At 45.7% G+C, this 20,466-nt stretch overlaps 1 protein-coding gene across 1 annotated transcript in view; it reads right to left on the minus strand.

The window, feature by feature from the left end:
• LOC144680613 (uncharacterized) overlaps positions 1–20,466 on the minus strand; it is a 447,610-nt gene that overhangs the window by 324,516 nt on the left and 102,628 nt on the right. The window contains exons 8-9 of the mRNA XM_078541787.1: positions 10,420–10,428; positions 8,877–8,948 (exon numbers count right to left, since the gene is read on the minus strand). Of these exons, the coding sequence (XP_078397913.1) occupies positions 8,877–8,948; positions 10,420–10,428 (81 nt within the window). The remainder of the gene's footprint in view (positions 1–8,876; positions 8,949–10,419; positions 10,429–20,466) is intronic.

The following is a 20,466-nucleotide window of genomic DNA, read 5'->3' on the forward strand; positions in this document are numbered from 1 at the left end:
GGCAGGAGGAGACCGAGTGCGGAAGTTTGTGCATGCGCGCAGGTGGGCGCAATGAAAGCTCCCTGAGGCAAAGAGCTGCCTCAGGGAGCTGAAGGTTTAAAAACTCAAAAATAAAAATGTTACCACTGTTGAAAACATGTCCCCTCATATGACTCTGTCACATGAGCAGGGACATATTATGAATGAAATTTAGAAATTTTAATTTAATTTTTAGTTGCTGTTGGAAACCTCATCCCATCTGTTGATGAAGTTTCCGAAAAAATGCAAAGGCTGCTTGGCCTTCTCGCGAAAAATTTCATTCAATTGTCACTTTAATGGCCTTAATAGGCCTGTTAATTGTCGATGGGCACGCTGCCGAATCCCGCATGCGCCTGGCAACTGAAATATCACACAAGTGCGTGATGATGTCGGGAGGCTCACCCGGCATCATCGCGCATCATTTTACGATTGAGCAGGTCGGGCACATGCCCACCAACTCAGCGGAAAATCCTGCCCTGGGAGAAGGATGCATTATTTATGGCTAACTAAGGATGTTAACAATAGTATATAGAATCAAAATCAAAAGAAAGAGCATACAATTCCATGAAGATTAGCGGCAGGTCAGAAGATTAAACATATTTTAAAAACCAACAAAGAATTACTAAAAAAAAAATGAGAGGGGCAATAGAGTATGAGAGAAGGTTAGTTAGAAATATAAAAACAGATAGTATGAATTTCTACAGATATTTAAAAAGGAAAATAGTAACTGAAATGAGCATTGGTCCTCTGGAGAGTGAGTCTGGGGAATTAATAATGGGAAATAAGGAAATGGCAGATGCATTGAGCAGATATTTTGGGTGGGATCATCCCAGATTTACACTAAGTGCAGTAACGGACAGGAAAAACAACGTTTTACCCGCTGACTGCAATGGAGGCTTCTCCCACCCTATCGTCCCAAACCAGCCGCATTAGTTATGCATTCCCGGGAAACACGTCGTTGCTATGATAGGGGGCTCTCGTTCACCTGCCACGCCATCACCTCGTCGCTTCATCATGCCGGGCGCCCTATTTAAAGTGTAGCCGCATGCACACCTCCCTCAGTGCTTCCAGCCCAGGACTGCTGCACAGAAGACAGATGGCCCCGAAAGGCAAAAAGACTGCAGCCCCCAGGTTTGGTGACGTGACCTTCAAGCACCTTTTGGATGCCATGGAGGCCCGCTGTGACGTCGTCTACCCCCACTCTGTCCGCAGGAGGGCCAGCAACATTACCGCTCCGACATGGAAGGCGATGGCAGTGGTAATCACTGCCAATGCTGCGTAGAAGAGGTTGGCCATCCACTGCAGGTAGAGGTCGAATGATCTCATCTATGCCGTCAGGTTAAGGCAACCATCTCATCACTCTAAACTCTCAGATTCAAGCCCATCAGATGCACTGGCATCTCACTCACTGCTAACTTAAGGGACATCACCACTCATTCTTTCCCGCACACTCTCACATCTCCATCTGGCCTCTTTTGCTCTGAAGATTGCCTCCTCAGTCCCCACCAACTTGAGGTCACTTGCACAGATCAACTTGTGCCCCACACAAACCCTGCGATAGCCCCCTTCCCCAATACAACCCTCACCCTGTAACTTCTTGCCTTGCCTGAGGCCACTTCTCCCACCTCCCCAACCAAGCCCAGCCCTGCAGCCATACAAAGCTACCCCTGCCTTATGGCTGGTCTGGTAGATAGAGACCTGCCCATGAGCCTCCCTGAAAGTGATGTGGTGCTGTCTGTGAAGCCTGGCACTGGTGACTGTGAGCGCTACCCGAAGTAAGGTAGGCAAAAAACCCTCAAAGCCCCAAGCGAAGTGCAGCTCAGCAGGTGCAGGTCACTTATGTGCAGTTGTGAAACGTCGGCGTGATGGCGGACGATCCAGCATGCGAGGATGATTCTGGCAAGCTGGGCTTATAGTGATATGTAGGTGCATTACAATGAGGTGCTTGAGGTCCGATGGCAGGAAACACGGCCCACCATCAACGAGCTGAGTGGACGATTGCAAACTGGTTTCATGACGTCATGAAACTGATTTTTGGCCTTCTCGTCATATTGTCTGCTCACGCCAAGCATGCCCACACCAGTGGGCACAGACGATTCTGCCCCTTGTGTCTGTCTTCACTGTAGAGGACACAAATAACATCCCAGGAATAATTGTAAATCAAGAGGTGAAAGGGGGGAGGAACTTAAAACAATTCCAATCACCGGGGAAAGGGTGCTGAGAAAATTATTAGACCTAAAGGCTGACAAGTTCCCAGGTGCTGATGGACTTTGTCGTAGGATCTTAAAAGAAGTGGCTGCTGAGATAGTAGATGCATTAGATATGATTTTCCAAAATTCTCTAAATTCTAGAAAGGTCCCAGCGGATTGGAAAATTGCAAATGTAGCACCTCTACTCAAGAAAGGAGGGAGACAGAAAGCAGGAAAGTATCTCATTGGAAAAATGCTAGAATCCATTATTAAAAAAGTAGCAGCAGGGCATTTAGAAAATCATAATAAAATCAGGCAGAGTCAACATGGCTTTGTGAAAGGGAAATCATGTTTGACTAATTATAGTTCTTTGAGGAAGTAACAAGCAACGTGGGTAAAAGGGAACCCATAGATGTAGTGTATTTGGATTTTCAAAAGGTATTCAATAAGGTGCCACATAAAATGTTACTACACAAGGTAACAGCATATGGTTTTCGGGATGGTAGATTCACATGGATAGAGAACCGGTTAACTAACAGGAATCAGAAAGTCAGGATAAATGGGTATTTTCAGGTTGGCAAACTGTAACTAGTGGAGTGCAGCAGAGATCAGTGCTGGGGCCTCAATTATGTACAATCTATATTAATGACTTGGATGAAGGGACGAACTGTACTGTAGCCAAATTTGCTGATGATATGAAGCTTGGTAGAAAAGCAAGTTGTGAGTAAGATTCAAAAAGGCTGCAAAGGGGTACAGATAGGTACAGTGAGTAGGCAAAAATTTGGCAGATGGAATATAATGTGGGAAAATGTGAACGTGTCCACTTTGGAGGAAGAATAAAAACGCAGAGTATTATTTAAATGGAGAGGCTGCAGAATGCTGTGGTACAGAGGGACCTGGGTGCCGTTATACATGATTCACAAAATGTCAGCATGCAGGTACAGCAGGTAATTGGTAAATGGAATGTTGGCCTTTGTCCCAAGGAGGATGGAGTACAAAATTAAGGAAGTCTTGCTACAACTGCACAGGCACTGTTGAGACCACATCTAAAGTACTGTGTACAGTTTTGGTCACTTTACTTAAGGATGGACTTTCTTGCATTGGAGGCAGTTCAGAGAAGATTCACCAGGCTGATTGCTGGGATGAAGGGGTTGTCTTATGAGGAAAGGTTGAGCAGGTTGGGCCTTTATTCATTAGAGTTTAGAAGGATGAGAGGTGATCTTATTGAAACATAAAATTCTGAGGGGGCTTCTGACAGGGTAGATGCTGAGAGGATATTTCCCCTTGTGGGGGAATCTAGAACTGGGGGGCACAGTTTCAAAATAAGGGGTCTCCCATTTAAGATGGAAATAAGGTGGAATTTCTTCTCTCAGAGGATTATTCGTGTTTGGAATTCTCCTCCCCAGTGAGCAGTGGAGGCTAGGTCATTGAATATATTCCAGGTTGTGTTAGACAGGTTTTTGATTGACAAGGGAGTCAAGGGTTATGGGGGACAGGGAGGAAAGTGGAGTTAAGGCCACATCAGATCAATAATGATCGTATTGACTGGCGGAACAGGCTTGAGGGGCTAAATGACCTCCCCCTGCTCCTATTTATGGTCTTACATTAATGGCGGTCGTACAGTGGAGCATGAACCTCCTCTCCTCTCTCAGGATGACAACATTTGTTCTCCCACCACTGCCACTCCAGCAGAGTGTTGTCTGTCAGTCAGCTATCCCAGAGTGCTGTCGCCCATGCCAATATGGTGCAGTCAGAACCTGGGCATCCTACCAGAGGTTGAGGTTGTCCTGAAAAACCATCTGAAGTCTCTCCTACTGAACATTAGGAGCCTTTCACCAGCCATGCTGCACTACTGTGTAGGAGCACTAGGATAGGCAAAGGCACATGGAAAGCAAGCATTAAGGGAATGCACAAGTCTGATTAGTTGAACATTTTATGCAATGTGGGAATGTTTAGAATTGGTTTGGAATGTTTTCTTCCTGGTGGCTTTTATTTTAGCATTGCGGGCAAGAGAATGCTTGAAAATCAGTATCAGAGGGGTGGTAAGGTGTAGGACAGTTGGTGAATGGGGAAATTGGGATTACATTCACTGATACTGCAGTTGGAATAGTTGATCATGGACAGCCGGGATTGAAAGGGAATGAGTTGATTGCCTCTTCCCTTCTTGCTACTCCTTAGCTGGTCGCCATACAACACACAGCAAGCTATACTGTGCCAAGTATAGCAGCCCAGGCAGCAGAAGCAATCTTTAAGCACTCCAATAGTCTGTTTGATTACATTTCATGTGGCAACATGGCATTTGTTAAATGCATGCCGCCCACATGTATGTTTTGCGCGTAAGAGTGATGAGCCAATTGGCAGTCATGCAGATAGCACTTGTCACCCAGTAGCCACCCTCTTCTTACTTGTGGTGGTTCCTACCTGAAACACCCTGCCCCAGATCTCATTACAGCCTTGGTCCAAACATGGGCAAAAGACTTAAATTTCAGAGATGGGATAAGAATGACTGCCCTTGATATCAAGGCAGCATTTGACCATGTGTAGCATCTGAGAACTTCATAAAATTAAAGTCAGTGGGAATCAGGGGAGAATCGCTCCACTGACTGGAGTCATAGCTTGCACAAAGGAAGGTGATTCTGATTGTTGTAGGTCAATCATCTCAGCACCTGGACATCATTGCAGAAGATCCTCAGTGCCCTAGAGGTCCAACCATCTTCAGCTGCTTCAATGACCTTCCCTCTATCATAAGGTCAGAAGTAGGATGTTTGCAGATGATTGCATAGTGTTTGGTACCATTTGTAGTTCCTCAGATAATGAACGTGTGTGTGGCCATATGCAGCTCTGCCTGCTTCTCTCTGCAGAGGGTGAAACGTATTCAGCTCTCTTAGAGCAAAGAGCCTCAGGGACCTCCTCATGTAACAGTGGATGACAAATTGAGATTTTGCAAATATCGCCTGTTGCAGCCTCAAATGAGATGAAAGCTTGGCCAAGGTCATCTTCACAGCCACTGGCAACACCACCTTCCACCTGCTCTGAGGTTGTAGCCATTGCTGAAGCAGGTGGCAGATTTCAGTAAGGAGCCTGTTAATTAAGCGGAGATGTTTGATGCACTGGGTGGAATCTCAACTGAATAAACCTGCATTCACTGGCGAGGTCGATAGCAGGTTGAGAACCCATTTGGAATTGAAATGGCTGTGTTGTGGCTCTTTAATTCAGCCACCATATTAGCATTCCACTTCCATGTTTCCTGGCCAATCAGAAAGTGTGGGCTGGATAAGGTGCTGAATCTGTCAAAGGAAGGATTTCTAGATAAAGGAACCCTGGTACAGGTCGATGTGACTGAACTGTACATGGAATCCACAGAAATCAACAACCATAAAAATGATAAGGAGGCCTGAGAGTGCTGCCTCCCCGTCAGGTCTTGGACTTTTACCTGGAGATCCTGCTGTGGGATCTGAGGGACTATAAGTAAGGTAGTATTTGCAAAGGATGCAAGCAAGAGGCCAACCCCTCCAAAGAAGCAGATGTGGATGGAAGTGGCTGAGGAAGTGAGCAGCAAGAATGTGATCCCTCAAAACTTGAGTCTGAATCCTGAGCTCCAAAAACCTCAGAGGGCAGAAAACCTAAGTGTCAGAACACTTTCAGGTGAAAAGCTCCCCAGATTGACTTTCGAAGCATTCTCTGGCACAACAATCCTCTCCAAAGACTAAAATCCAAAACAATGGGTGTAATTTTACAGCAGTGAGATTTTACATTCCTGCCAAAGTCAATGGAGTTTAGAATGGCACACTACATTTTACAGCCCCAACCCGCTGCGACGGGACCATAAAATTCTGGCCAGTATGTTTATATAACACATATTGCAGTTTCTAGATTTTTATCCAGGCACCCCTCACATCCAGATCTGGATAGTCAACACTCACACTTCCCATAATTTTTGTGCCATTTCAGTGATAACCACCTTGGTGGCATCATGTCCTCCTGGTCCGTTGGGAAAGAGATCTTGTTCCAGGAAGCTGCAGATGTCAGCAATGGCCTTTCATGAATGCCTGAGCCTTCTGAGGCACTGGTGCTCACACATTTCGAAGGAGATGCCTGTAGATACTCTGTTACGGAGTCTTGCCTCCTTCGAGATAGATCTCTGTGTCCATGTCCTCAGGTTCTGTGGAGTGGCATGTGCCTAAGGAGAAGGTGGCTGGTGCTGCTGCTGGTATTGCTCTTGCTGCTCCTGGTGCTCTTGATTTAGGATTGTTGTTCCTCATATCCCTCATCAAAGATCCAAGGTAGTTGCATGAGCCGCTCCGATTCTACAATGAAAGGTGACAAGGAAGTACAGATCCACGTGAGTGAAGTCCAAGACAAGTGGTGACTTCAAATAAGTTGTAAATCACCTGTCAAGCAGGAAGAGCATACTGTCAGAAGAAGTTCTGTGAGTAGCTGCTTCTCACCTAGGAATGGCTGCAGCTATTCAATTTCGTTGTTTGAAGGCATCCCAGCATGTCATTCTCACTGATAAAGCATTCCCTGGTGTGCTCTCGCCTGGTTGATCCTGGTAAGTTGCACAGCTCAGAAAACCCATAAAACCAGAAAGCTGGGTTAAATTCAAAGTTATTTACCAATCAGCAGATTGTAATGTCTTACTTGACAGCTGCATGGGGGTTCTCCCTTCACCTGTAAATCTGCCAGGAATAAACACTGAAGTGGACAGGATCGTGATAGGTTCCCAACCCGATGCCTCTTTTCAGGGATTTAATCCCCTGCCTGGACCTGAACCTGCCTGCCCTTGGTAGTTAAAATTCTGCACATTGTTTCTCATTGAAGTTGAGGTAGAAGAATTGTTCTTTTCTATATTCATTCATTGGATTATGGTGTCACTGATGAGCATTTATTGCCCATCCCTAATTGCCCTTGAGAAGGCGATGGTGAGCCACCTCTATGAATATAACTCAGTGGCTTGTTATATCATTTCAGAGGGCAGTTAAGAGTTAACCACATTACTGTGGGGCTGGACTCACATATAAGACAGACCGGGAAAGGATGGCAGACTTCGTTCCCTAAAAGATATCAGTGAACCAAATGGCTTTTTACAAAAATCCGATTGTTTCATGGTTACCATTATCGATACTAGTTTTTTTTAATTTCAGGTTTTACATTAATTACATTTAAATTCCCTGCTGCCACTGTGATTTTTGAACTCATGTCTCCTGATCATTATTCCAGTCCTCTAGATTACTAGTCCGGTACCACAACTACTATGTTACCATACCAATACTCTAGGTAGATATGGCCTCTTGCTGAGAGTCCTTCTTCACCTCCTCCTCTTTCTCTCTCCTGCTTGTCCAGCTCTGTATCACCTCTGCTCATTCTCACTGTCGTGCTGTAGGCCAAGGGGGTTGCAAACTACTGCACCATGTTTGCAAGCAAGTGGTCTGTGCAGAATCCTTGAAGTCAGAACAAAGTTCTTCAGCACATGAATGCTATGACAGATTCACAGAATCACAGGGCAGAAGAGGCCCTTCGGCCCATCGAGTCTGCACCGACACACGAGAAACACCTGACCTACCTACCTAATCCCATTTACCAGCACTTGGCCCATAGCCTTGAATGTTATGACCTGCCAAGTGCTCAAGTGAGGGGTTGCTTCCAGATCGACAAAAATCTTGGCCTGCAGGCCCTGGATTTTTCCCAGTTCGTCCTTGAAGACGGTGGCGTACTTTATAAGCAGCTCTGGTAACCCACTTGCTCTCAGCTGGAAGATTTTGGACCAGTCTAACTTAATCTCCTTTAACCAGTCTCGCCCAAGGAGATTTGGCCCTTCTCCTGCTACCACTATCACAGGTAGCTTTGCCGATTGGTTTCCATAATGGACAGTTACTCTACTTATGCCTTTTACTTGAATAACTTCACCTGTGTATGTTTTTAGCTTGGCAGTTGTTTGTTCCAAGCTTAACTGATGTTCACCATAATTCATATATCTGAAAGTATGTTCCCCAATTATGGTAGTGGAAGCTCCCGTGCCTACTTCCATTTTAACAAGTTCGCCATTTACTTTTACTGCGACAAATATTGGCTCTGTCTTTCCAACTTTCAGATTAAACAATGGGTAAATGTCAGAATTTGTTGTTTCTGCGGCAAATATTGGCTCTGTCTTTCCAACTTTCAGATTGGTAAATGTCAGAATTTGTTGTTTCAGGCTCTTCTACATAGTAGATTTCATTGGGCTTCTTCTTTTGTTTATAAGCCTGCTTGAATCTTTCCTTGCACTGCCTCATCATATGTCCATTTCTGTGACAATAGTAGTATTCGAATTTTTACACTGCCAATCACTAAAAGACTGATTGTTTCCACCTCTATTAAAATTATTCTTCAATTTCGCTGCCAAGTTATTTTTCTTTATTCTTCGGCTAATGTTTCCCACTTCTTGGCAGAGTCTTGCTTTTTTGGCGTCACTTTTGGCTGAGGTTTCCCACCCGACATGAAGGACAACGCCATTTTGCACACCTTGTATTGCTTGAAAATCTCTTACAGCGCTTTCCACGGCCAGCGCTATCTCTAGCGCCTTCTTGAAATCAGATTCACTTCGGGCCGCACCACTCCCTGTACACTTTGGCAATCACCATTCATTCTATAATCGCAGCCAGTGCCTGTAGAACTCAATCAGCAACTAACCTGAAAGTAGTTGATCATTCCCTTAAGTAAGTGCTGGTTGGGGATCCTTCCTGTTGTTGAATGCATGTTCAGCTATGCAAGGTTAAGAAAGGGGGTTAAGTTGGAACGTTGAGCTCCAAAATTGCACCACTATCATTCAATCAGCATTGCACACCGATTGACATCACAGTCTGCCTACTTTGCAACTTTCTGGCGGACATTCCCTAGTGCACTCTAACACCCTCACCAAAATGATACCTGCATGGCCAGCATCAGAAGTCTGTGGGTGCACCAATGACATCATTTTTGAGGCAGAACTTGTAGCACTGAAAAACAGGCACTTAATGAACCGAACTTTGCGGCGATGGCGCCTTAGAAACAGTTGTTAATCAAACTCTTACCTCAACCTGTCTGTGCCTGATTCTTGGATCAGTGGCAAGATGGCATGGATCCATCTCTACAGACATATCTACCCACAGAAGTATTATCCAAATATCTTTAAAGTTATTCTAATAAAAAAGGCAATGGATGACTGCAACTCTAACAACAGATCAATGGCATTCACAGTTGCCCATGTTTCTCTTAACAATATTGATTGACAACTTTGGCAGTGGCAATGATATTTATAACTGAATGTGGTCATTTTTCTGTTGAGAAATAGCCTGCCTACAGGATTTTAATCCCCCTATAAGCTGATTGTACATGTAAAGAATCCAAATTAGAAAGTTAATACAAAGAAAAAGTCATAGAGCCATAGGTCACTTGGGAAATCATGGAAATACTTTCATAACTTTCTTGCAGCAGCAGCATCAGATATTCTTGTGCAAGGCAAGAGTCTCTAAAGTTCATTACCTATCTCTCCATGTACCATCCCATGGCATACATGGATTGCAAAGGCTTCCACTTCATCAACGCCTGGATAACCAATGACCAGTAATACAGGATCATGCAGATCAATGCACTGGAGCAGTCTCTCACAATTTAGGCCTTGTTGCACAATTGCTAACATCACAACTGTTCTCAGAAAAACATTAAACAACTTCTGTGTTAAACAGTTATGAAGCATTGAGAATGTTTATCATATTTGATGAAAGAATCATTTAGACATTGTGCTTTGATTGTATGAACTCAGTACCTGATAAGCCTCAAAATATACAACCTATAGATCATAGTTCATAAAGACTCAGATCTACTTGTGCAAATGTAGGCACTGGCTATGAACTTGTCTTTAAAAACATTGTGGATTTGTTTTGAATCAACAATATTGTTAACTTGGACACATAAACCATAAAGGTAAGCAAACTTCAAGTGCGCCCACATATAAAATTAAAGTTTAGTTGTCAACAAACCTCCTGAATGAGATTATCATACATAATATACATATATAATTATGATATATTTTCTGTAATATTATATGGCTTTTCTTTTTCAGATTGAACATATTTAAAACTTCTACAAAATCAGAAATAACATTTTAATTGACCATGTAAATATACTTAAAATATGACAAATATATAAACACCACCTACTTGATCATTTCCAAAATGAGGTAATCAATACATACCAGGATATTCTGGAATAAAAGTTCAAAAGGTATAATTAGACTGGTATCTAAAAATTATTAAAGCTCAATATAATAATGAATGCAAAATAACGGATGTCCTAGCAACACAAAGTGGCACTGCCTCACCTTTTCCCATCACATAACACACCCTCCTTAAGTGAAAAATATGAAAATTGTTAATATTAATAGAAGACAAAAAGCCCAAACAGCAAAAACAGTGCAACAGTCCCAGAAGCGAACGAAAGAGAGGATATGTAGCAATAACTCAATGAATAAGATGCTGCAGCAGTCGATGAAGTTAATCAAATAAAATACAAACAATTTCACAGCAGAGTCAAATATCAGTCTAGATTATCTATACTTGTTAAGTCAGGACTCATGTCATAGGTCAGGGAGGAGAGGGGGAACTTCTGCTCATCATAGCAATGTGCCCCTAGCCCCAGCCATTTTACCTGGACCCCAAGGTCATTGCTACATTAGAGGCAACCTCCATGCTACCTGTGGGACAGGCAATGCCGGCATCCCTTCAGAGTGTTGAATTGAAAACTAGATATTTAGTACTGAATGTCTATGATAGTGACAACAGTTTGAAGGAGGGCAATTACAAGCAATTCCATTGCATGTGGAGCCAAAGAGGGGGAACCTAAGTGCAAGCGTACAGTAGTAACACAGTTAAGGTCAAGGTTAGGAAATAGACAGACACTTTTGTAGCCAGAAATTGAGAGTCCTATAGTGAGTGCCAGGTAAAACACATAATATAATGGGTAGGAAGGATTTTAGAGGCAGAAAGAGAATAGCCAGATGTCATGGTCCATTTTGGAACCATGAAAGTAGGGAAGAATAGAACCAAGGTCCTGTAAAGAGAGTTTCAAGATTTAAGAGATAGCTTAAAGATACAGGGTGGGATTTTCTGGTCCAGCTAGTGGCAGGTTTTATGGTGGGTGGGAACGGAAAATTTGGAGAGAGGCCAAAAAACAGGACCCCGCCAGTGGGAAATTAGTTTGGAATTTTCCCCTCACCACTTTCATGATGGGCTGATGGTGGGTCCGGTTTCCCACTGATCCATGTTGGGAATGCCATTTGCATGCATTATCATGTCATGAACACTCATTAAAAACGCTACTCACCGGATTCATATTCCCCCTCCCAATTACATGCCATGCACGCGGGAAATTAAACAGCTGTAAATCACAGCCAGATGTAAGTGGCGTGCAGCTGTCTGCCCTCACTTCGCTCGTAACTTTGAGATGAGTGCAACATTCAAAGCCTACCGGCAACAGCATTGCTCCAGTTTCCCAGCAATGCCAGTGTTACACTGCAATTGTGGGGTGTAGGGTTGGTCAGCTCACAGTGGGTGCCTCGGGTGTTGAACTGGGCTGCTCATGGTCGTGACTTGGGTTTTGAGCTGGGCTGCTCACTGTGGGCGACTTGGGTGTTGAGCTGGGCTGCTCACCATGGGTGACTTGGGTGTTGAGCTGGGCTGCTCACCATGGGTGCCTCGGGTGTTGAGCTGGGCTGCTCACGGTAGGTGCCTCGGGTGTTGAGCTAGGTTGCTCACGGTGGGTGCCTCAGGTGTTGAGCTGGGCTGCTCACGTTGGGTGTCTCCATACTCTGGGAGGACAGCACTCAGTGTAACAGAGACCAGCATTGTGACTGGGAGGGGGAAAGGAAGGATGACAGAGACATGGGAGTCAAAGGGGTTCAGTGGGGTTTGAGGTGCAGGGGAGGGGGAAGGAATGCAGAGGCATGAGGGAAAATATGGTAGGGTGGAATGGGGGGGTGTGGTGAAAACTATGGTAGGCAGAAGGGAGACTGAGGGTGGGGAGACTGGAGCCTGACATGGAAGACTAGAATGCAAATACAGAAGGGTATCAAACTTCATGAATGGGAGGGAATGCATGCGGACTCTGCAATTCTGGGCAGTGTTGTGCTCGTGTGGCACAAGAGGGATGGGTTGCAGAGAGACTCATGGAGTTGGGAGCGGGAAAGACTTGCACATGAGGGACGGGTTCCACAGAGACTCATGGAGGTGGGGGTGGGGAGGGAGACTGTGTTGTGATCAGTCATGAAGGAATGGGGAGAACTCATTGAAAGACAGTCATTTAGTCCATGGTCTGGGGCCAAGAAGTCAGAGTGAAAGATTAAAGGCAGTCCTGGGGCTTTGTGAACCTCAGTCAGGGTGAGAGATTAAAGGCAGTCCTGGGGCTTTGCGGGCCATGCTACTAGGCTATGCATGGCACGCATGTTGTAGAAGTCCCGATCCAGGGAAGGGCAAGGCCTGTATGCTCAATTGGTTTAAGGCACAGCTTGGTGTGCAGGGCGTGTTCATTGTCTTACAGTCGGTGGCGATGGGGTTGTCTGGCTCGGTACTGGGCTGCAGATGCTCATGGTTAGGGGAGGCATGCGGGGAGAAGGTAATAAAGGGTGGGGTACTTGAATGTCTCCTTGGTGGGGTTGGGGGGGAGTTCTCCTCTGTATGTCACTGTGCACACAGCTTCAAGGTGGGCAGGGGTGAGGTCCACATGGGGCATGAGGATATCAACAGTGATGGGTTCAGATGGGGGACTGGAATGTCCATCACTATGACAATGGGATCCACAGCTACTGGGGGAGGCTGGAGAATTATCAGACAGAGGTCTACATGCACATTGTGAGTTTCCAGGAAGATTGGAGGGACCCAAACACTGACAGGGGTTGGGTCGAAGCTGGTCTCGAAGTAGAATTGCAGCACCACCTTCGTCAAAACATTGAAGTTATTGCACAGTTTAAAATTGAAACTGGAAAAGAATCTGCACAGGAAGGGTCTGAGGCAGTGTGGGAGGAGCCCATGGCCAGACTGAGGGGCCCATTCAGAGGGCACCCTCAAACTGCTTAGAGTCACAACATTAAAATAGAGTCAGAGCTGAGAGTAAAGTGGAAGACTTCCTTACAAAGGTGCAATTGGAGCCACTGCCTTTTTGGTCACTTTAATGAGACACGCAGGAGTCATTGGCTTCGCAATACTGTTGCTCCACTTGAGTATTAACAGAGAGGTATGTGAAAATGGAAAATGCTGGCAACCGTTAAAGAAGCACAGTGACTGCATATCTGCCAGGTCATCAATGAAAGCCTCTAATGTGCTTTCTCCAATTGGCATGGATAACGGTCACTGCTGAAGTGCAAGTTGAGCTTAATCACATGCCAGATCAGAGATTGCAGAAGTGCCTTTATAAGATGGCACATTTCATGAATGTGTTAAACCTCTTTCAACCTCTGCAGGATTGAGATGTCAAGTATCAGAGTACGCAACTCAGTCATGTCAACCTGTGAGTTTACACGTCAGCTATAAGGCTATCTCAGCGATAAGCAAGGAGCGCAGACGCAGCTCAAGGGTATGACGGTGGCTTTCAGTTTTGAGTGGGAGGTCTGCTATATTTGCCCAGTATTCACTAATCTGTTGTATCTATCAGCCCACAGGGAGAAGGAGGAATGAATAATGGAGCCTGCGCTCAATGCTGAATTCAAGATGGCAGCAATCCAATTGAGAAGGGCCTGGCACCACCTAGCAGAGCTTCAAGAGAGGCCCAGCCCAAGGTCCATGGTCCAGGGGAGCCCCAGCAAGGCCCAGAGGATGAGGAGGTTAGACCCATCCCACGGAAGCATCTTGCATGGCAAAGCGTCTGCCGAGAAAGACTTTCCTATCTGGAAATGAGTGAAATACAATGCCACGTATGTCTACGCTTGACAAGAGAAGTGCCACATATCTGCCACATTCTGAAGGCAGATCTAACGCCCCATGGACTGGTAGGACATCCCCTGCCAGTGCCCCTGAAGGTCTCTGCCACATTCAATTTTTTTCCAGCGGATCATTCCAAGGATCCATGCAGCATCTCATAGTTCTCAACACATAAATGTATCAAGGAGATAACAGGTGCCCTCTACAGTAAGGCTTATCATTATGTGAACTTCACATTCGATGAAGCTAGCCAGGCTGCTAGATTTCTGGGGTTTGCAGCCACCTCAGGCTTCCCTAGACTACATGGCATAATCAGTTGCACACGTGGCTTTGAGAGTTTCATGACAGCAGCCCCTGATGTTCATTAACAGGAAAGAGCTTCACTCCCTGAGCATTCAACTGGTGTGCGATCATCAGAAGCACATCATGCACGTTTGTGCCAGGTACCCTAGGAGCTCCCATGACTCAATACATCCTGAATCACTCCCAGGTGCCTCACATATTTGAAAGGCCTCAGCAATTACAGGCGAGCTGCTTGGGGATGAGGGGTACCTGCTCAAATGATGGCTCATGACACACATGCGTCATCCTCAGAGTGCCTCGGAGGAGAGATACAATGTGGCGCATAGTTTGACATGATCCATCATCGAATAGACCATTGGCATCCTGAAGATGCGCTTCCAATGTTTGGATCTCTCAGATGGGGCTCTGTAGTACTCTCCACAGAGAGCATCCTGCATAATTGTGGTCTGTTGCGCCCTTCACAACCTGGCACTTCAGAGGGGGCACGTCTGTAGGAGATATGGAGGAAGCCGAGAGCTCCTCAGACGATGAACAGCAGGAAAGACAGGAACCTGAAGAGGGAGATGAGGGTCGGCTTTCACATAAGGATGCCATTGAAGTACAATGTGGAAGACGTGCTGTGCCACGCTGATAGCCACAAGATTCCAGGAGGATTAACATGTAGGCTACATTCCTTCTGTCCCTTAGTGCCATGCCAGTGCACTGAAAGGTCTTTACAACTAGTAACATCGAGAGCAAGTTCGGCATTCGGACCTGCACCTTCAACCTTCATGATTCACCATACCCTAAACTTTGGAAAGGTCAGCGACGAACACTCTATCCGTGCACTCTGGGAAGAAAAAGTTGGCACAACAGCGCAAAAATTGTAACAAAGGACTTGATGCAGTCGTTGCCACCTTAATGAGTAACTTTTAGAGGCCACTTAGGTGTGGGCATGGTTGGACAGACCATCAGGGCTGCAGGTCTTGTGCTTTGGTACTACTAATGAAGACAGCCATCTCATTTTGAGAAACAATTACAGCTAACCTTTCAAGGCTATTGAGCACGCCTGACTGTAAGGAGTAGAAGTTAGTATTGCTTTTGCGAACACTTCCAGTAGAATTTGACACAGCTCCCTGACATAACATAATGGTCGAGTAACTATCATAACTCAACTATACATCACATGAATGTGAGGCTCACAAAGGGAGGTGATCACTGAGCGGGAGCATGACTCACCCTCGCAATAAGAGAGAACATAGGTGCATACGCACGACACTTTCAAATGATGAGACCATTCTCATGAACAGCAAATGTATTTACAAAGGTGCATGATTGAAGACCCATGACCCAGAAGTGATGTCAAAGTTTTGTAATTTTTCTTGGTGCATTCCTGACATCTGCAGCAGAGGTGGAGGCAGCCTGCTGATTGCTATGCCTTGTTGTCTTTGATGACTTTGGTGGGCGTCCCCTAGAGGGCTGAGGCCTGGAGGGCCCTGGCCTGTTTTGGGTCTCCTGCTGTGGGGCAGGTGCACAATCCTCGGCCTGTACAGCTGGAGATGACGGGGTCACAGGCAGGAGGATTGGGATTGGCTGGACACTCTCAAAGTTACTTGGCTAGAAAGCCCTGGGGTCTCCAGCTGCTGGTCCTTCTCCCTAAGAGTGCCTGAGGGCCGCTGCCTGGCTCCTTGAGAAGGGGCTCCTGGAGGGAGGTCAAGAGGCACTGCCCTCCTCTTGCCTAGCCACTGATGGATCTCACCAATGCCTATAGTGGTGGAGTACAGGTTTGAGTGCAAATCCGGCAGGATCTGCTGGACCAAGGTCTCTAAAGCAGCCGCCACCCTTCCCATGGAGACCTCGAGGTGACATAAAGCAGAATGTGGATGGACTCCTCCATCCTTCACTCTAGTCTTTTGACTGCCTCTTGCAACTCTACCTGATTTTCTGCCGCCTGTTGTTGCATCTCTAGCATGTTAGGGATGACCGCTTGCAGATGCTCACCATCTGACTCAGATTCAATGGGTGCCTGATCCACAGCAGTCCTTTGAGTGCCAGAGACCTGGGCTGTCACTGCCTCTGACTGCTGCGGAGATGTGTCAGTGATCTATTCCCCAGAATGTGACCCCGAGCCTAACCTAGATCTATGACCACCGGGGTGTGTGTCTCTGCCCTGGTGGAGAGTGCAGATGAATGCAGTGATGGGTCTTCATCTGATGCATCCTCAGCACCCATCCCCATCATAACTGGGACTTATGGTTGGTCTGGAGCTCTGTCTGACGACTTGCTGTTATCTGTAAGAGAGAGAGGATCGATTTTGTTCATAAGACAGAATACAACTTTGCTTGTCACTCACTGCGATTATCAGGATGTGATCAACTCATGGAGTGCTCATCCACACTGGCTTGCTGGGAGAGGCTGATCTCACCTTCCCCACAGGAGCAATCTTTGTCTTCACCTTCGCCTGCCAGCTCAGCGGCATCTTCCTTAAACTGGGACAGCTCATGGATGTTGTCTTGTTTTTTATTTCAATGATGCACACAGGCCATCAACATTGTAGCTGAGCTAGCTCTACTGATAACACATCTTTCTAACATATACCCAGGTCTGCAGTGACTGAATTCTATCAAGACAGGTTCCAACATGTGCTATCTGACCTTCAATCTCCGGGTAAGGTGGCCCCCTATCTAGTTCAGAGTACCGTATAGCATCTAATACTGAAGTCCACTACCACAATCAACTATTATCATGACATTTCCCTATTTTAACTTTTATAGAACTCAACACAAAGTCTCTTATCTATTCTTTCTCACTCTGTTTTGATTAGTCTGTTTTGTCTTTTACTCATCTCTGTATCTCTGTGGTTTTTTTCACAATTCTTCCACTGGATGTTCTGAATGGGGACAGAGGTGATTTTGAAGGACAAGGGGCCTTCTCCAGCTCTGTGCCACTATCACCCCTTGGATAGTTTTCAGGACTCTCAGGCTTTGTCTGGTTATCTGCTGCTTCACTGGTGAATTCTGGTTTTTGACCTTCAGCTACACTTCCTCGTTCAGGGCAGGGTTGCGTTTTATTTGTTTTCCATAAGAATTTCTGGTTTCTCCTGTACTGTTGTCCATTTGGAGCCTGCACTATGTAAGACCTTGGTTCTCCTGTGATTCCTGTGACAAGAGCAAGATTCCAGATTCCTTCACACTGAATCTTCACTGTCTCTCCCTTGTTCAGGTCAGGCAGAGGTCAGGCGCCTCGATCAAAGTACTGTTTCTGCTTCTGCTATCTCAGTTTGAGGAGGTCCTCTAGGCTATTGTTCACTGGCTGTGGAAATAACAGTTGGGGTGCAATTGGAAGCATAGTTCTTAGTCTTCTCCCCATCAGGAGCTGTGCTGGAGATGATCCAAGGCCCTCTAATGGAATATTCCTGAAATCCAGCAGATCCAGATAGCGGTAACTTCCGTCCACCTTTGCCTTCTTCAACAGGTATTTTAAGGTCTGCACGTTACATTCCATTATTCTGTTGGATTGTGGATATTTGGGATTTGATGTAGTGTGGTAAACCTCCCAGTCCTGTGCAAATTTGTGAAATTCAGTGCCTGAGAATTGTGGACTGTTATCTGAGATGAGCACTTCAGGTATGCCATGGCGAGCAAAAATTGATTTAAAATAATTTATTACAGTGATGCTCTTACTATCATTTCTCAGCAGCACAAACTCAAAAAACTGTGAGAAATAATCTACTGCTAGTAGGTACTCACTGTTGTCAAATGTAAACAAGTCCACTCCAATTTTCTGCTAGGGCCTCTCTGGAACTTTGTGGTTGAAGTCGTTCTTTTAGTTGCAATTTACTGTACTTTTGGCACACTGCACACGCATTCACCATTTCCCCAATTTGTGCTCCCATTCTAGGTCAATACATTACACCTTGAGCACTTCCCCTGCATGTTTCTATGCCAAGGTGACTTCCATGCATGCGCTGCAGCATTTCTTTCTTCAGTGTTGCAGGAATTAAGGGGCAGAATTTTACACTCAGCATGCAGGCGCACGTCTGACATGCCCGAGTGTAAAATGACGTGCGATGACGTTGGGCATGCGTCCCAATGTCATCACACACTCGCGCGATATTCCGTTCGGCGGGCGCGCACCAAAAGACCTGTTAAGGCCATTAACAAGTTAATTAAAATCAAATCTATGCTGCCCGTCCAACCTTATGGTTGGCGGGCAGGTGAAAAGGCCAAGAGGCCTTTACATTTTTTTAGGAAACTTCATCTACGAGCGGGATGAGGTTTCCTAAAGCAAATAAACATTAAATACAAACTTTATTATGGAATTAAAAACGTCACATGAGGAGACATGTTTTATTAAATTTTTACTGTCTTTATTAATTTTTTAATAGGCGTTTCAATCTCCCTGAGGCAGCTCCATGCCTCAGGGAGATTGAAGCACTCTTTTGCGCGCATGCGTGAACTGCGCGCTAGGCCCGGCTCGTCCTCCTCCCCCAGCCTGCACAGGCAGCTCTCAGCGCTGCCGCTCATGATCCATGAAGGGCGGGCCTTAATTGGCCCGCCCACATGAAATCGTGGTGCGGAGCCGATCGCAGGTGGCGGTTGGCTGCCCGACTGCCGCTGCCCACCCCTGCTGAGCAACCCCGCCAAGGGCAAAATCCTGCCCATGATCTTTTCTCCCTTGAAAAGTATTCCTTCTACGAAGTTCCTCACAAAAGTTCCAGTACTCTTGTAGAGCAGAAGGAGCTCCACTCTGATGTATGGCCAACCAGTTTGTGCAATCTGCTGCGGTTTTCTCAGGGTGGCATTGTTCTTAGTCGCTTCCCTGATCTCATCCAGTTTGGTTACAGCCACAGGTAAGCTCTTTGTCAGCATGTGAACTTGTGCTTCTGTTTCTTTATTCTCTTCCTCCGTGATGGGTAGGTATACACATGACAGAGTGTCTGCGATGTACATTTCCTTGCCCGGTTTGTATTTAATTCTGACCTGGTACTTCTGAAGATGCATTAGTAATCTTTGGATTCTTGGTGGTGAATAGTTCAGGGGTTTTTTTAAGTATAGCTTCCAAAGGTTTATGATCAGACTCTACCACTACGTCTTTGCCATAGACACACTGATGGAAGCATTCTAGGCCAAACACAATTGCTAGTATTTCTTTCTTTATTTGGGTATACTGCTGCTGTGTTTCAGTCATTGCCTTTGAAGTGTCTGCCACTGGTGCCTCATTTTGCAAGAGGACAGCTCCCAGGCCAATCTTTGAAGTGTCCACTTAGATCTTGACCAGCTGACTGAAGTCGTAATACTTTAACACTGGTGCCTGGGTCAGTCTTTTTTTCAGACTGGTCAAAGCTTCCTGGTGACTTTGTTCCTAGTGCCATTCCACATCATTTTGTGGGAATTCTCTGAGAGGTGCTGTCAGGTCTGACATGTTCAGAATGAATTTCCCAAGATAGGTCACCATTCCCAAAAACCTCTCCAAGTCTTTCTTACATTCTGAGGGTGGCATGTTCACAATTGCCTTAATTTTACTCAGGTCTGGCTTCAGTCCCTCACTTGTTAGCACATGTCCCAAGTACCTGATTTCATGAAGACCTATCTTGCGCTTTTCCTTCTTCAACTTGGGGTTCCTTTCTCCAGCTCTGGCCAGCACCTGCCTCAGTCTATGGTCATGTTCTTCTCGTGAGGCTCCCCAGACCAGCACATCGTTGATATAGGTTTCCGCATCCTCTAACTCTTCAAACAGCTTCAAACACTGTTCTGTGGAAGCTGAATTAATACCAAAAGGTAAGTGTAAAAACCTGTATCGCCAGTATGGTGCGTTGAAGGTATAGAGATAGGAGCTGTGTTTACCCAGCTTGATCTGCCAGAAGCCTCAACTCGCATCCAAGACTGAATAGTATTCAGCATCAGCTGGCTTACACGTGATCTTTTCTACTGTGGGCAGCGGTTAATGCTCTCTTTGTAATGCCTGGTTTAGGTCTTTGGAATCCAGACAGACTTGCAGATTCCCAGATTCCCATCTGATTTTTCTTCAATTACAATTGGATTGACCCA

Source organism: Cetorhinus maximus, chromosome 5, assembly GCF_964194155.1.
Source record: "Cetorhinus maximus chromosome 5, sCetMax3.hap1.1, whole genome shotgun sequence".
In the NCBI taxonomy this organism is placed as follows: Eukaryota; Metazoa; Chordata; class Chondrichthyes; order Lamniformes; family Cetorhinidae; genus Cetorhinus; species Cetorhinus maximus.